General features: G+C 38.7%; 1 protein-coding gene across 4 annotated transcripts in view; it reads left to right on the top strand.

Moving 5' to 3' along the window:
- Positions 1 to 17,457, top strand: part of TMEM164 (transmembrane protein 164) — a 241,658-nt gene that overhangs the window by 143,172 nt on the left and 81,029 nt on the right. For 3 of the 4 annotated variants that reach the window (XM_036271272.1, XM_036271273.1, XM_036271274.1), the window contains one exon: positions 15,367 to 15,433. In XM_036271272.1, coding sequence (XP_036127165.1) covers positions 15,367 to 15,433 — 67 coding nt within the window. Of the gene's footprint in view, positions 1 to 13,356; positions 13,450 to 15,366; positions 15,434 to 17,457 lie in introns of those variants that run through there. The other variant, XM_036271275.1, reaches the window with a different exon arrangement.

Raw genomic sequence — 17,457 nt, forward strand, 5'->3', positions numbered from 1 at the left:
CATACTTTTCAGCTCTAGAGTTTCTTTTCTGTTTCCTTTTTAGTTTCTTATCTCTTTATTGACATTTCCATTTTGTTCATACATCATTTTTTAAAATTTCTTTATGTCTTCCTTTAATTCTCAAAGCTTCTCTCAGTCAGTTGTTTTAAAGAACTTGTTTAGTAGATCAGCCATCTGGTCATTCTTTGGGACAGTTTCTGTTGGTTAATTTTTTTTCTCCCTTTTCAATGAGCCATACATTTCTAGTTCTTGTATGTCTTGTTGTTGTTGAGAACTGGAACTTTGAATCCAATCATGTGCTAACTCTGTTAGTCATATTTTGCCCATTCCCCAACATTTACTGGTTTTGGGTTTTGTTTTGTTTTTGATTGTTGTAGGCTGTCTCCAAGCCAAGGATCAGTCTGAGTTGTAAATTTAAGATCTTCTTGGGTCTTTTCTGAGCCTGTGATTTTACCTTAGCATGGACAGTGATTTTCTTATTTCTTCTGTATATGCAGGTGCTTTTGAATGTCCTAGTCTTTAATTTCTGGCTCCTAAAAGGGAAAAAGAGAACAATGAATGGGGGGATGTGTTGGGCCTTTACATCCCTTAAAACTCACATCAACTTGATGGGAAGGGGCTTTTAACAATGGGGTGTGTGTGCAACAGTGGCTGCCTACTTTTGTGCCAGTAACTTTTGTGATCAGAAGCAGCATTCAGAGCACAGATCCCTAATTTTTAGAGAACAGTGTTTTATTGCCCACTCTGGCCTCCGCCAGCTACCTGTAAACTGCTCTGGAGTGGCAGGCAACTGTGAACATGATCCCAGAGCAATTTAGTAATTATCATCAAAATCAGGGTATAGAATAGTTCCATAATTTATAAAAAACTCTTCATGCTGTCACTTTAATGTGACAGCCTCTCACATCCCTGAACACTGGCAACCACTAGTTAGTTTTTCATCACTGTAGTTTTGTTATTTAGGGAATGCCATTTAAATTGAACCCTATAGTATGTAATTTGTTGCATTTAATTTTAACTTGGTGTAATGTCTTTGCGATTTATTCAAGTTGTTACCTGTATCAATTGTTCATTCATTTTTATTGTCAAATGGCTTTCCATGATATGTATGTACCATAGTTTGTTTATTCATTTACTCACTGAAGGGCATATAGACTGATTCCTGACTTGGCTACTATGAATAGGATTGCTATGAATATCTGTGTAAAGGTTTTTGTGTAAACTTTAGTTTTCATCTCAGTAGGGTAAATACCCAGGAGCAGGATTTTTGGGTCATATGATAAAGGTATTTTTTTACATTTAAAGCTACCCGGTGTGGCTCTGCGGATGTCTCATGGACTGAGAAATCCTTGTTTGATTCCCAGTCAGACACATGCCTGGGTTGTGGGCTCAATCCCCAGTAGGGGGCACGCAGGAGGGAGCCAATCAATGTTTCTCTCTTACATCAATGTTTCTTTCTATCTCTCTCCCTTCCTCTCTCTCTAAAAAAAAATCAATAAAAACATATTTAAAAAAAGATTTAGAAGAAACGCCAAACTGTTTTCACATTTTCAGCAATGTGATATGAGAGTTCCAGGTTCTCCACAGTCTCTCCAACATTTGTTATTGTTAGTATTTTTATTTTATCAATTCTAATTGATGAGGAGATGTATCGTATTGTAGTTTTATGTTGCATTTTCCTAATGGTATGGAATATCTTTTGTTGAGCTTATTTTTCATCTTATATGGATTTTTTTTGTTTGTTTTTTTGTTGAGGAGTTTGTTTAAGTTTTCTAACCCATTTTTGTTGTTGTTGTTGTTAATCCTCACCTGAGGATATTTTTCCATTGATATGTAGAGAGAGTGGAAGGGAGGGAGAGAGAGAGAGAGAGAGAGATATCGATCCATGTGAGAGAGATACATTGCTTGGTTGCATCCTGCACAACCCTGACCAGGCTGGGAATGATTCCCAATCAAGGGCTCTCATTGTTGGGTTGTAGGTTCGATCTAACCCATTTTTAAATTGGGTTGTCTGTTTTCTTATTGTTGATGTATTATTTATATATTCTGGATAGAAGTCCTTTTTTGGATATGTGATTTGCAAATATTTTCTCTCATTCTCTAGCTTGTCTTTTCATTTTCTTAAAAGTGCCTTTCACAGAGCAAAATTGTAAAATTCTGATTAAGTTGAATTTATTATTTTAAAAAATGTACAGTAAGTCCTCACTTATCATTGTTGATAGTTCTGCGACTTTAGATGAAACGATGTATAATGAAATGAATTTTACTCTGGGATAATTGATATACATATGAGTTAAGTTTTTAATTTTTTTATTGATTGTAGAGAGAGAGAGAGGAAGGGAGAGGGAGAGACAGATAGAAATATTGATGAGCGAGAACACTGATTGGCCGCCTCCTGCATGCTCCCCACTGGGGATTTGGCCCACAACCTGGGCATGTGCCCTGACTGGGAATCAAACCAGTGACCTCTTGGTGCATGGGTTGATGCTCAACCACTGAGCCACACCAGCCGGGCACATGAGTTAAGTTTTTATGATATCTCATCAATGTTATAATGAAACATTATTATTCAAGTACCTGCTGTGTTTTTGGTGACATGTTTAAGAACTATTTGCCTAACTAAAAGTTATGCAGATTTTCTTCCATGTTTTCTTCTAAAATTTTTATGATTTTACATTTTCTATTTAGATTTATGACAGCTTTAAAGTCATTAGGTTTAGGTTAAGTGTATTATATTGTATATAATGTCAAATTGCTCTACTACCATCATTTGAAAAGGCTGTACCTTCTCCAGTGAATTGCTTTTACACTGTTGTGAAAAGTCAAATGACTTATATTAACGTGGATTTATTTTTGGACTATTCTGTTTCATGGATCAATGTCTTTTCTTGACTAGTATTGCATTGTTTTGATTGCTGTAACTTTGAAATTATTTTAACTTCTATTTTCCTTGCCCTTCCATGTACATTTTGGAATTGGTTTACCTGTATCTATAAAATATCCTGATGGGAGTTTGATCATAATTGCATTGAATCTATGCATCATTTTGGTATGGGATGACATCTTTCCTATATTGAGACTTTCAATCCTTGAACATAGTATGGCTTTCTATTTATCAAGGTCTTCTATGATTCATCAACCTTTGACAAATTCTTATTATATAGATTTTGTACATGTATATATATATATATATATATATATATATATAACAAAACATATATATATATATATATCTTTCTTTCAGTTTGGGGGATATATTGTAAATATTATTTTTTTAAAATTTGGCTTCCGGTTTTTCACTGCTATTATGTAGAAATTTTATTGATGTTTGTGAGTTGACCTTGCAATCCTGTAACCTTGCTAAAATCATGTGTTAGTTCTAGGAGCTGTTTTTAGATTCCTTAGGATTTTATACACAAATCATCATGTTCTTTGCAACTATGGATGGTTTTATTTCTTCCTTTCCAAACTCCATTATTTTTGTTACCTTATTGCATTGGCTAAGATTACATGTATCTTGTTGAATTGGAGTACTGAGATAAGACACTCTTGTCATTTTCCTATGTTAGTGGTGGAAGCTTTCAGTCTTTTATCATTCAGCATGATGTTTGGGAATGCAATATTTTTTAGATGCCCTTTATCAGGCTGAGGAAGTTCCCTACTATTTCCAGTTGGTATTTTTATCATGAATTGATGTTGAATTTTGAGAAATGCCTTTTCTATTTCATTTAATATGATTATGTATTTTTCAAACTGTTGATTTGGGGGGTTTATTAATTGAATTTCAAATATTGAAGCAACCTTTTATTACCAAGACAAACCCCACTTGGCGATGTAGTATTCATTATTTTTATATTGCTGCATTAGACTTGCTAATATTTTAGTGCTGATTTTTGTGTCTGCAATCATGAGGGGTATTAATTTAGTCTTAGTTTTTTTTTGTTTTTGTTTTTTCTCATCTTCCTTCTTTGTTGATACATTCTTTGTCTGGTTTTGCTATCTGGTTAATAATAGTCTCATAAAATGAGTTGAGAAATGTTTCCCTCTCTTTTTATTTAACATTATAGATATATTTGACAGAATCGGTCACTGAAACCATCTAGGCCCGGGGATTTCCTATTTAGAAGATTTTTAAGTATAAATTCAATTTCTATAATAGGACTGATCAAGTTATCTCTTTTGTCTTGCATGAATTTTGGCAATTTGTGGTTTCAAAGGAAATGGTTCATTTCATCTAAGATCTCAGATTTTAAGTGCATGGAAAGTTTATATAGTATCCCCCTTATTATCACCTTAATTACTGGGGGTCTCTAGTGATATCCTTTCTATCCCTCCTGATACTGGTGGAATTTTTCTCCTCTCTTTTTATTCATGTCATTCTCCCTAGAGTTTTAGCAAATGTGTTGATTTTTTTTAAAGACAAGTTTTTTAAAAATTTTATTTATATTCTTAATTGTTTTAAATTTCATTTATTTATGTCCTTCTCTTTATTATTTCTATTTTTACTGTTTTTATTTATTTAATTAATTAATTTTTGTTACAGATGTTTCTCCTTTTCCCCCACTGATTCCCCCCTCCCCTTCCCTCCCCGTCTTGTACCGAGCATTGTTGTCCATGTCCATTGTTCATGCACACATGCATATAAGTTCTGCAGTTTGTCTCTCCCCCATCACCCCCTCTTCTGGGGATTGTCAGTCTGTACCCCACTTCCAAGTCTCTGGGACTACCCCATTCCTCAGACTGTTCTGTTCATTACTCCACAAATAACTGAGATCATGTGATTCATGTCTTTCTCTGTTGGGCTTGTTTCGCTTAGGATGATACTTTTCAGGTCCCTCCATGTTGTCTCAAAGGATAAGAGATCTTTCTTACACCTGCATAGTACTTCATTGTGTATATGTATCACAGCTTTTTTATCCATTCGTCTACTGATGGACATTTGGACTGTTTCCAGATCTTAGCTATTGTAAATAGAGCTGCTACAAACATGGGGGTACATATATTCTTCCTGATTGGTGTTTTAGGTTTCTTAGGGTATATTCCTAGAAGTGGGATCACTGGGTCAAATGGAAGTTCAATTTTTAATTTTTTGAGGTAACACTGTATTGTTTTCCATAGTGGCTGGACCAGTCTGCATTCCCACCAGCAGTGTACTAGAGTTCCCTTTTCTCCACACCCTCGCCAACACTTGTTTGATGATTTGTTGATGGCGGCCATTGTGACAGGTGTGAGGTGATACCTCATTGTTGTTTTAATTTGCATCTCTCTGATGATTAGTGATGTTGAGCATTTCTTCATATATCTCTTAGCCATTTGTATGTCCTGTTTGGAGAGGTGTCTATTTAGTTCCTCTGCCCATTTTTTAATTACATTCTTTGTCTTCCTTTTGTGGAGTTGTATGAGCACTCTATATATATTGGAAATTAACCCCAAATCTGATATATCATTGGCAATTATGCTCTCCCATACAGTGGATTGCCTTTCCATTTTGATGTTGTATCTTTTGCTGTGCAGAATCTTTTGAGTTTGATGTAGACCCATGTGTTCATTTCCTCCTTAGCTTCTGTTGCCTTAGGGGATGTATCAGTGAAAATTCTGCTGCGTATGATGTCTGAAATTCTGTTGCCTATATTTTCTTCTAGGATGTTTATGGATTCATGAGTCACATTTAAGTCTATTATCCATTTTGAGTTTATTCTTGTGTATGGTGTAAGTTGATGGTCTAGTTTCTTTTTTTTTTTTTTTTTTGCACGTAGCTGTCCAATTTTCCTAACACTATTTATTAAAGAGGCTTTCTTTACTCCACTGTATGCTCTTGCCATCTTTGTCAAATATTAATTGAGCATATTGCCTTGGGTCCATTTCTGGGTTCCCTGTTCTGTTCCACTGGTCTATATGCCTGTTCTTGTACCAGTACCAGGCTGTTTTGATTACAGTGGCTTTTTAGTATAACCTGAAATCTGGTAATGTGATCCCTCCTACTTTGTTCTTTTTCAAGATTGCTGTGGCTATTGAGGGTCTTTTCTGTTCCATATGAATTTTTGAAGTATTTGTTCTAGTTCTGTGAAGTATGTCGTTGGTATTTTGATGGGGATTGCATTGAATCTCTAGATTGCTTTGGGTAGTATGGACATTTTAATGATGTTATTCTTCCAATCCATGAACAAGGTATGTTCTTCCACTTTTTTATATCTTCCTCTATTTCTTTTCAATGACTTGTAGTTTTCTGCGAATAGGTCCTTTATTTCGTTGGTTAAGTTTATTCCTAGATATCTTAGTTTTTTTGCTGCGATGGTACGTGGGATTTTTTTTTTAGATTCTCTTTCTGTGAGTTCATCATTGGTATATAAGAATGCCGACAGAACTTATATGCAAGCTTGCATGAACAATGGACATGGTCAACAAAGCTGGGGACAAGATGGGGAGGGAGAGGGTGGGGGGAATCAGTGGGGGAAAAAGGAGAAACATCTGTAACAAAAATAAATAAATAAATAAAAGAATGCCATCGATTTCTTGATGTTAATTTTGTATCCTGCTACTTTGCCAAATTCATTTATTAAATCTAATAAATTTTTGACAGAGTTTTGGAGTTTTCTACGTATAGTATCATGTCATCTGCGAATAATGACAGTTTCAGTTCCTCCTTTACAATTTGGATCCCTTTTATTTTTCTTTCTGTCTCATTGCTGTGGCTAAGACTTCCAATACTATTTTAAATAAGAGTGGTGAAAGTGGGCATCCTTGCCTTGTTCCTGTTCTTAAGGGAAATGGTTTTAGTTTTTGCCTATTGAGTATGATGTTGGCTGTATGCCTTTCATATATGGCCTTTATTATGTTGATATATGATACCTCTATTCCCACATTGCTGAGCATTTTTATCAGAAATGTGTGCAGGATTTTTTCAAATGCTTTTTTAGTGTTTATTAATATGATCATATGATATTTATCTTTCATTTTGTTTATGTGGTGTATCACATTTTTTTATTTGAAAATATTGTACCAGACTTGCATCTCTGGGATGAAGTCCACTTGGTCGTGGTGAATATTTTTTGATGTATTGCTGGATTTGATTTGGTAGTGTTTTGTTCAGGATTTTGGCATCTATGTTCATCAGGGATATTGGTCTGTAATTTTCTTTCTTTGAAGTGTCCTTTTCTGGTTTTGCAATTTGAATTATGCTGGCCTCATAAAACGAGTTTGGAAGTCTTTCTTCTTCATGAATTTTTTGAAATAGTTTGAGGAAAATGGGTAGTAGTTCTTTTTTGAATGTTCAGTAAAATTCCCCTGTGAAGCCGTCCGGGCCTGGGCTTTTGTTTGCTGGGAGAGTCTTGATTACATCCTCAATTTCTTTTGTTGTTGTTGGTCTGTTCAAGTTTTTGATCTCTTCCTGGTTCAGTTTTGGGAGACTATGTGTTTCTAGAAATGGGTCCATTTCACTTCGACTGTCGAATTTGTTGCCGTATAATTGTTCATAATATCTGTTAACAAACCTTTGCGTTTTTGTGGTGTCAGTTATTATTTCTCCTCTTTTATTTCTGATTTTGTGTATTTGGGTTCTTTCTCTTTGTTTCTTGGCGAGTCTAGCTAATGGTCCATCAATCTTGTTTATCTTTTCGAATAACCAGCTCTTTGTTTCATTGATCCTTTGAATTGTCTTTTTGGTCTCTATGTCGTTTATTTCTGCTCTAATCTTTACTATTTTCTTTCTACTTGCTCTGGGGTTTTCTTTCTGTTTGCTCTCTAGTTCTTTAAGTTGTGAGGTTAGATTATCTATTAGAAATTTTTATTGCTTCTTGAGGTAGGCCTGTAGTGCTATGAACTTCCCTCTCAGAACTGCATTCGCTGCATCCCATAGATTTTGTGTTCTTGTGTGTTCATTTTCATTGATTTCCAGAAAGTTTTTATTTCTTTCTTTATCTACATGGTATCCCATTCATTGTTCAATAACTAGCTATTTAGCCTCCATGTTTTCAAATGTCTTTGCATGTTCTTGTTGCAACTGATTTCTAGTTGCATGCCATTGTGATCTGAGAAGATGCTTGATATGATTTCAGTTTTCTTGAACTTGTAGAGACTGTTTGTGACGTAATATGTGGTCTATCTTTAAGAATGTCCCATGTGCACTTGAGAAAAATGTTTAATCTTTGGTTTTGGGGTGTAATTCTCTGTAGATATCTATGAAATCCATTTGCTTTAGCACTTCATTTAGAGTCTGTGTTTTCCTTGTTAATTTTTTTTTTCTAGAAGATATATCCAGTGATGTCAGCAGGGTATTGAAGTCCCCTGCTATGATTGTATTGCTGTTGATTTCTCATTTGAAGTCCTCCAAAAGATTTTTAAGATATGTTGGTGCTCCTATATTGGGTACATATATGTTTACCAAGGTTATATCTTCCCGTTTGATACATCCTTTCAATATTATGTAATGGCCTTCTTTGTCTTTAGTTGTGGTTTTCATTTTGAAATCTGCTTTATCAGATATGAGTATTGCTACCCCAGCTTTTTTATGCTTTTCGTTTGCTTGAAAGAGCTTTTTCTATCCCTTCACTTTCAACCTATGTGAGTCTTTTGTTGTGAGGTTGGTTTCTTGTAAACAACATATATATGAGTCATGCTTTTCTAGCCAGTCAGCTACTCTGTGTCTTTTTATCGGAGCATTCAAACTATTCATATTGTAGGTGATAATTTATATGTACTTATGTATTGCCATTTTTGTTTAGTGTGGTTCTATTTTTCTTCCTATTTCTTCTAGTAATTACAGCAGTCCTTTGAGCATATTTTGCAGTGCTGGTTTGGTGTTAATATATTCCCTTAGCATTTTTTGGTCTGGAAAGCTCTTTATTTGACCTTCTATTTTGAATGATAGTCTTACTGGATAGAGTAGTCTTGTATTGAGATCCTTATTGTTCATGACCTTGATTACTTCATACCACTCCCTTCTGGCCTGTAGTGTTTCTGTCGAGAAGTCAGCTGAGAGCCTTATGAGGTTTCCTTTGTTGGTAACCTGTTGCTTATCTCTTGCTGCCTTTAGGATTCTGTCTTTGTCTTTAATTTTTGGCCTTTTAAGTACTATGAGTCTTGGTATGGGCCTGTTTGGGTTATTCTTACTTGGGGCTCTCTGTGCTTCTTGAACTTGAATTCCTTCTTCCTTCATCAAGTTAGAAAAGTTCTCGGTCACTGTTTCTTCATGTATATTCTGTAACCCTTGCCCATTTTCTTCCTCTTCTGGGACTCCTGTGATGCAAATAGTATTACATTTTCAGTTTTCTCACAGTTCTCTTAAGTTATCTTTGTGTTCTTTAATTGTTTTTCCTTTTGGTTTTCTGATTGGTTGCCTTTTTTCTACTATGTCTTCTAATTCACTGATTTGGTCTTCAGCTTCCTCTACTCTGCTGGTTAGACCTTCCAGTGTGTTCTCTAATTTCTGCTATGTCATTCTTCATTTCCTCTTGGTTGGTTTTCAATGTTTTTATATCTTTATTCATGGTGCTGCTGTCCTTACTCATGCTGTTGATCTTCCTCTAGATCATGGCTCTGAAATCTGCCTCTGATAATTTGCTTAGCTGCATTTCATTTATTTCATCTTTGATAACGTTCTCTTGTTCTTTTATTTGGGATTTGTTTCTTTGTTTCACCATTTTAGCTCTCTGAGTGGTTTTGGAGCCTGCCAAATTTTTCCTGTGGGTGTTGGTGTTCTGCTGTTTGTGGTTCCCTCTCCTGGGTTTGGATGAGCTTGGGTGGGCCCACGTTAAACACCACTGTCAAGTCTTACTTTCCTGGGTTGATATGCAAGCCCAGGAAAGGTTCAGTTATCTTCTAGCTTTTTCCTGTTGGCTAGTAGTTTCAGTTACTCACTACTTTGGAATGTAGCCCTGGTGTTCTGCATAAGAGAATTTCCAGAGGTTGGGATAGATGCTGGTTATTACTGAGCCTCAATTTGGATTTCTTTACCTCACCTAGGAAAGGCTGAATCTCCGAGGGAGGGGGCTGCTGCTTTTCCCCATAGCTCTGAGAAGAAGCATACTGGCCTCCGTCCTTTATGGCCGCAACTCAGAAAAAACTCTGAGTGCCCTTTAAATCCTGGGTGTCTCCACAGAGTTCCAGCCCAGTCTGCCCTCCCTTTGTCATAACCCCCATGTGATTGGCTGTGGCTATTCTAGAGCTCTCTCCTGGCTCTCTGCACTGTGGATCGGGCTTGGTCTTTATTCCCCAAGGATGCTGCTCACAGCTAAGACTGCTGCTGTCCATGGGCTCCCTGCCCCCTACCCTCTTGCGCCTGAGTAGATTCTACCAGTGTCCCTGGTTATATGGTCCTGTCCTGCTGCTTTTCTGTTGCTTTTTTCCAAGGATTTCTCTTTATTTTAGTTGTAATTCCCATTTGGTCCTGGGAGATTATTTGTGTAGCTTCTATTCACTTTGCCTCCTTTTTTCACATTCTCTATGCCTATCTTGTGCTCAGCTGGGTTGCACAGGCCTTCCTGGTGCACCAGTACCCTGCAGGTCCTGCGGGTAACTGGGTCTCACAGGCCTCTCTGGTGCTTCAACACCCCACAGGCCCAGTGGGTAACTAGATTGTACAGTCCCTGTAGGGTCGCACAGGCCTGTCTGGTGCTGCAGCTCCCTGCAGGTCCAGGGGGTAACTAGATTGCACAGTCCTTGCTGGGTCACACAGGCCTCTCTGGTGCTGCAGCACCCCACAGGTCCCGGGTTAACTAGATCACACAGTCCCTGCTGGGTTGCACAGGCCTGTCTGGTTCTGCAGCACACTGCAGTTCCCAGGGGTAACTAGATTGCACAGTCTCTGCTGGGTCACACAGGCCTCTCTGGTGCTTCAGCACCCCGCAGGTCCCATGGGTATTGGGTGGCACAGTCCCTGCTGGGTAGCACAGGCTTCTCTGGTGCCCCCACACTCTGCAGTTCCCGTGGGCTGGATCGCACCAGTCTCTTGGGGTCTGGCTTCTCACTGCTCTTGTGAGTTACTGGACCACACAGGCCTCTGTGGAGCACCAGGTACTTCCGATGGTGGCTAGGGCGTGCTGCTGTCCAGTGGGGCTCAACTCCAACTCAACTTTTGCTGTAGTTTTTAGGGATGGGTCTCAGATGCTGGTCTGTGCTTCTGTTGCCTGGGGATGGATTTTGCTCCCCAGCCTCTGTTGCTGGGGGTATATCTCGACTCTGATTGGGCTGCTACTATGGGGGATGGTACTGGGCTCCAGGCTGGCTGTGGCTTCTGCGACTGGCACCTTGAGAGCTTCACTACTGTGCACTGGTCTGTGTTGACACAGAGTGTCCACTGGTCCGATGGTGCCAGGTGCGCTGGTGGGCTCAGGTTGCTGGGCCCTAGCTGCTCCTACTGCCTCCTTTCATGGAAGACCCGGGATCTACCAAAATGGTGGGACCTCCCTGTGGCGCAGGGAGAAGCACCCTGAAGGGCAGCTTATCGTGGTAGCTGGCTGCTCGCGTCCACAGCACAGGATCCTTCTGCTCCGTGGCTCTGCACTGATTGGGTTTGGTCGTCCACCTTCATGTCCACTCACACTCTCTCACACACTTGCTCACTCTCACCCTCCTTCAGGTCCTGCTGCTGCCATCTTCCCCGATTTTTTCTATTTTTATTATTTTATTCCTCTGCTTGCTTTGGGCTTATTTAGCTCTTTTTTATCTAGATTCTTGAGGTGGAAATTTGGTTTACTGATTTGAGACCATTTTTTTTTTCCTATTTTTGTCCACTTCATAATATTATATAATTTCCTTTGAGAATTCTTCTCAATGTATTTCCCTTCGTAGCCACTCATAGAATGTGTCATTTGCTCCATATATTTTGGTTCTTGGTTGTAATCAAGTGCTAAATTGAAATATGAATAATCTCATGAAGGTTTTATCAGCTTTATTTGTTGTTATGAATAGTAATGGGATATTCACTTACATTGCTTTATTAAGGATAATAATAGCTATCATATATCGAGTGCTTACTATATCCTAGGCACTATGTTGATCACTTTATGGGATCATATCTCATTAAATTATTCCAGCAACCATTTCAGCCAGGTACTGTTATTAGACCTGTTTTAAGATTGAGGAAACTGACACATATATTTTAAGTGACTTTTTCAGAGTCACTAGGCCAGGAAGTAACTCTGTCTTACTATGTATCATGTATCTTACTCTGTACCATGTACTTTTCTAAGCACTTTATATATATATTGATTCCTTATAATAATCTTATGAGTTGGTACTATTATTGTTTCTGTTGTACAGATGAGGAAACACTCACAGGACCTTCTGGTGGCCCATTATCCTTTTTCCATACACAGTAGAAATGTGGGTGTCAGGTTGGAGGTGGGTATAAAGTGAAATCAAAAGCTTTGGCCTCTGATATGGTCAGTTGCTTACCTGTTGGACTGTGCTCTGGTTCTGTAGAGGCAATTGCACTGTATAATTGGGACAGATTTGCTACAAAACACACAAGGGGTTCTGGTGCCTTTATGCATGACCCTCCCTGCTCCACTGGCATTCTAGAATTTTTCCTAACTGGCTTGCGCGCGCGCGCGCGCGCACACACACACACACACACACACACACACACAGACGGAGCATGTGTATGTTCATGTCATGGATTTGAAGCAGGGTACAGTGGTAAAAACATAGGCTTGAAACTTGAGGAGACCTGAATATGACTTCTCCCTCTGCCACTTATTATCTTAAGTGATTTTGAGTAAGTCACTTAATCACTTAGTGCTTTGGTTTTCTCAGCTGTGCAATTAAAAAAGATGATTATAATAAAACCTGTGAGAATTAAATGAGATAATGCATTTGAATATTAACCCAGTGATTGACACATTGAAATGCTCAATACACGTTAGATATTTTTGTAATTATTAGTATGCAAGATATTTTTATATATTATGGATAATTCTCCCTTTGATAATTCTCCCTTTGGCATATATGTAGGTTGTGAAACTGAATTTTGAGGACTCAGAACAAGGACTGTCTTTATTTAGGAAATTTATCAGTTGTTTTGAATCTTTTTTTTTTTTTTTCCTCACCCGAGGACATTTTTCCATTTTTTGTTCAGGTAGAGTGGGGGGGAGAGAGAGGAACAGAGAGAGAGAGAGAAACATCGATGTGAAAGGGACACATAGAGTGGCTGCCACCCACACAACCGACCAGGGCCGGGGACAAACTGCAACCGAGGTATGTGCCCTTAGCGGGAACTGAACCCAGGTCTCTCAGGACTGCAGGCCGACGCTCTAACCGCTGAGCCAAACCGGCCAGGGCTTTTTTGTTTGTTTGTTTTGTTTTGTTTTGTTTTGAATCTTGATGTTGGTTTTATCTTTTTTATCTTTGGCCTTCCACAGGCCCTTGGGATCAAGTTCATCATCCTCAAGATTCAACCAACATCTGGTGTACCAATTTCTAATTGGCTTTGTATATATGTCAGCATTTAAGGCAAGTGGCAAGTCCTGGCACCACTGTCCCTCATGCTGAGTGCATTATACAGAGTTTATGCTGTGACTGTCACATAAGACTTAGGCCAGACTCTACTTCACCTGGGACCTGGAATGGCTGTTAATGATCTCTGCTTTAGGCACTGAGGCTTGAGCAAGAATTTTCAGTAGCCAGTTTGTCAGAGAATGGCTTATCCCCATGAGTGATCCTGTTGTAAAAGCATGGTAACCTGACCAGCCTGGGGAGGTAGGAGTGGCATTGTATTAGTTTACCTCCTCCCTTTGATGGATCAAGCCAAGTTCTGGTAAACTACTGGACTGTGTTGGCCTGCCATGACTTAAGAGCATCCTCCTCTTGTCATTCCCTAAAAGCAATATTAAGCCTTAGGCAGTGGATGATAGAGGTGGTAGAGAGACCCCTGAAGACAAAAGGAAAAATGAGCATCCCCAACTCTCTGCCTGAGATCATTTTTACAAGGGAGGCTCTGATAGAAGACAGTGAGAGGGGTATAAGAGTTTGGGGACTGGAGTCAGACAAACCTGGGTTTGAATCTTGGCTCTTAAGTGTAACGTCGATCAGGTTACTTTGCTTCTTTGAACCTGGTTTTCTCATCAGCGAAATGGGGAAAAATAATTATACCTGTTCTCATAAGATTGCTATAGAAATTAAGCGATAGTGTTTATGTAAAGCAGTTACTTAGATATTTGTCTAGAATATGTTAAGTGTGCATCATCATGGCATTGGTAATAAGAGCAAAAGTAAGAAACACTCTGGGAGAAATGAAAAGCAGCCTTGGGGTTTCTGTGCTGTTCCCTTGGGTCTCTTGTAAATTCTCTTAATCTTAGGCACACATCTGTGAGTTCTAAGAGAAGAGCTAATGTCCTAGGGGTCTTTAAGGTGTGGACTACTTTTCTATTCCTGGTGTAGGAGAAATCCTGGTATCTCAGTGACACTGTCTTATTGTGTGTGTAGGTTATCAAGAGAGTGAGACGAGAGCAAGAGGGAGAAACTTGAAGTCTAGAAGGCATGATGATTTAGCGGTAGTTGTATGTGACTCATCAGATTAGCTTTTCTTCAGGAGGAAGAGACTCACTCCTGGCTTCTCTCTTAGTAGTAAAGGACCATTTGCTTTTAATCATAAGGAAAATTATTTAAATCCATCCTCAAGTGAAGTTTGTTTCTGACTTGGTTGTTCTTGATTTATAAGGGGTTTCTCGTGTGTGTTTTAACAAGTTTGGTATCAGGAAACAGTATCACTACATGATGCTGGAGTGACCTTCTTCTCCTCACCACCCCTTTCTTTTAAGTCCTGGTGCCCAATATGTAAAATAGTTCAAAGGAAGCCTGGAAGGCTGCCACTTCTGCCCTCACTACCTCCTATAGCATCTTCTAAAGGCATTTCTAACAAGGTGGGGAAACAGTTTGCAAAAAACTGCAATTGGTTTTCTGGATTGTTCTAGCCTTTTTATGCCCAACTTGCCATTTTGGGAAAACAACTGAACATGGTACTGTAAATAAGCAGCCCTGTTATAAGCAATAGGTCTCTCCTGTAATAATAGAGCACTTGGCCACTTTCTAATGCCACCTGAGCTGCAGCAGTTGAAGTCATTGATTGGGACTGACTGGATGTTTAGGGAGCTCAGAGCTCATTATGTAATGAAGTGTTGTAACCAAAGTGTGTTCCAGACATGTTTGGGGGATTTTGAGGCAGCGATGATGCTCTTCAGAACATTTCAGTTAATACAACATATGTGGCTTTTCATTTATTATGCATGTGTGCCAACTGCAGTGCTCTTTCACACAGAGAGCCATTTGTTTACATGCTCTCCCACATGGCATGGCATAACCTGACACACTTTTTGTCTGCCTGTCCATCAGTCTGAGTGTGACCTAGACTTTATCTTTCTTCCTCTCCAGGCTACAGATGCACATGTTGAATGGAGCTCTTCTGGCCTTGCTGTTTCCTGTGGTAAATACCCGGCTGGTAAGTAGCCTCTTCTAGGAACATACCAGTAACATACAAAACAGCATTTGCTCACTACTTTATTATACTTTGCTTGTCCTCATCTTTAGCTCATATACACATGTGAGTGTTAATATCTATATACACTTTATTCTTGAGCAACATGAGTTTGAACTGTGCAGGTCCAGTTATACATGGACTTAAAAATAAATACATACAGTACTGTAAATATATTTTATTTTTCTTATGCCTTTCTTAATAACACTTTCTTTTCTCCAGCTTACTTTATGGTAAGAATACAGTATATAATACATAAAATATACCAAATATCTGTTAATCAACTGTTTATGTTATTGGCAAGGCTTCCAGTCAACACTAGGGTATTAGCAGTTATGTTTTTGGGGAGTCAAGTTACAGATGGATTTTTGAATGCATGAGGGTTCGATATCCCTAACCTCTGTGTTGTTCAAGGGTCAACTATATGTTGATTTTGATGAAGCCCTGTTTAGATTCAGTGGAGCATGATCAGAGTAGGAGTATTTTATGGAAATCTAAGGTTGCAATAGTGGTTTAAGCCAGAACCAGGACAGACCAAAAACCCCTTAGAAGCTCTTGGAGAGGTTCGATGGAGAGGAGGGAGACTGGGGCCCCACCCATTAGACAGAGGCTTCCAGATGTTTCTAAGGGTCTCTAGAGTGGACTCAGTCACATTGGACCAGCATAATCTGCTGAGGAGCTTTAAATCCCATCTGCTTTGCTAGGGACCCCCTTGGGAAAGAATTAGATTCCTTCCCCATTTGTTCAAACCCACAAGGATATCTGGACCACACATACCCGCTGTGACGAACAGGTAGAATCCCACTATGGCAGGAAGCTGAGTGATAAACCAGCACAGAGAGAAGAGGAAGTTACAGTGCCGGGTGGCAGGGCCCTGTCCTCAGAGTTCCGCATGTAGGAGTGCAGAGGGATTAGCTGGCCATGTTAGAAAGCTCGAGGAAAGAAATCCTTCCTTCTGCTTTTCATTTTCATGACGTAAACTTGCCTCATGCATTAAGATCATAGTTTAAATTTTACAATGGTCATTTTTCCTCTTTGGATAATATAGTTTACAAGTTGTTTTTTTTTTTTTTTTTTTTTTTTTTTTTCACATAACAGTTGTGTAAGGTAAATGGGTCAAATATTATGGCCTTCAGTCACAGAGGAAGAAAATGACATTCAGGTAGTTAAACACACACACACACACACACACACACACATACACACACACACACGTACAACATAGCTTAAACCTCTAGATTCTACAACAACAGCTATACTTACTCTCTCTAAGGATTTAGTCACTGCCTCCCCATAAATACTTATGTATATCCTTATGATTGTCATACTTTTCTAGATGCATATTATACACCAATCAAAATTAAAGGAAAAAGTATTCATCTAAAGCAGTGATTTTGAACCCTCAGTATGTTCCAGGCTCACTTAGGGGTATTGTAAAAACAAACAAACTGATGAATAAAACAAAGAAAAGTACTGATGCCCTGTCTCCCCCCTACCCATCTCAGATCACAGGTTTGAATTCTTGACCTGTAATGCATCCTGGATACAGTATTTTATTTTATTTTTTTCATTTGAGTTTGAAATATCTTTTTTTTATTGATTTATTTTGTTACAGATGTTTATCCTTTTTCCCCCATTGACACACTCCTCTCCATCCACCCCCCATTGTTCACACATACATGCATATAAGTTCTGTGGTTTATCTCCCCCCTCACGCCCTCTTCTGAGGATTGTCAGTCTGTACCCTACTTCCATGTCTCTGGGTCTATTTTGTTCATCAGTTTGTTTAGTTCATTATATTCTACAAATAAGTGAGATTATGTGATATTTGTCTTTCTCTGATTGACTTATTTCACTTAGGATAATACTCTCCAGGTCCCTCCATGTCGTCTCAAAGGATAAGAGGTCCCTTCTAACGTGGAGCTGCAGTTCAGAGCCACTGATTTTGTGTAGTGGTTCTGAAACAATGTCCATAGTAATCACCTAAG

This window comes from Molossus molossus, unplaced genomic scaffold (genome assembly GCF_014108415.1).
Source record: "Molossus molossus isolate mMolMol1 unplaced genomic scaffold, mMolMol1.p scaffold_m16_p_2, whole genome shotgun sequence".
Classification (NCBI taxonomy): Eukaryota; Metazoa; Chordata; class Mammalia; order Chiroptera; family Molossidae; genus Molossus; species Molossus molossus.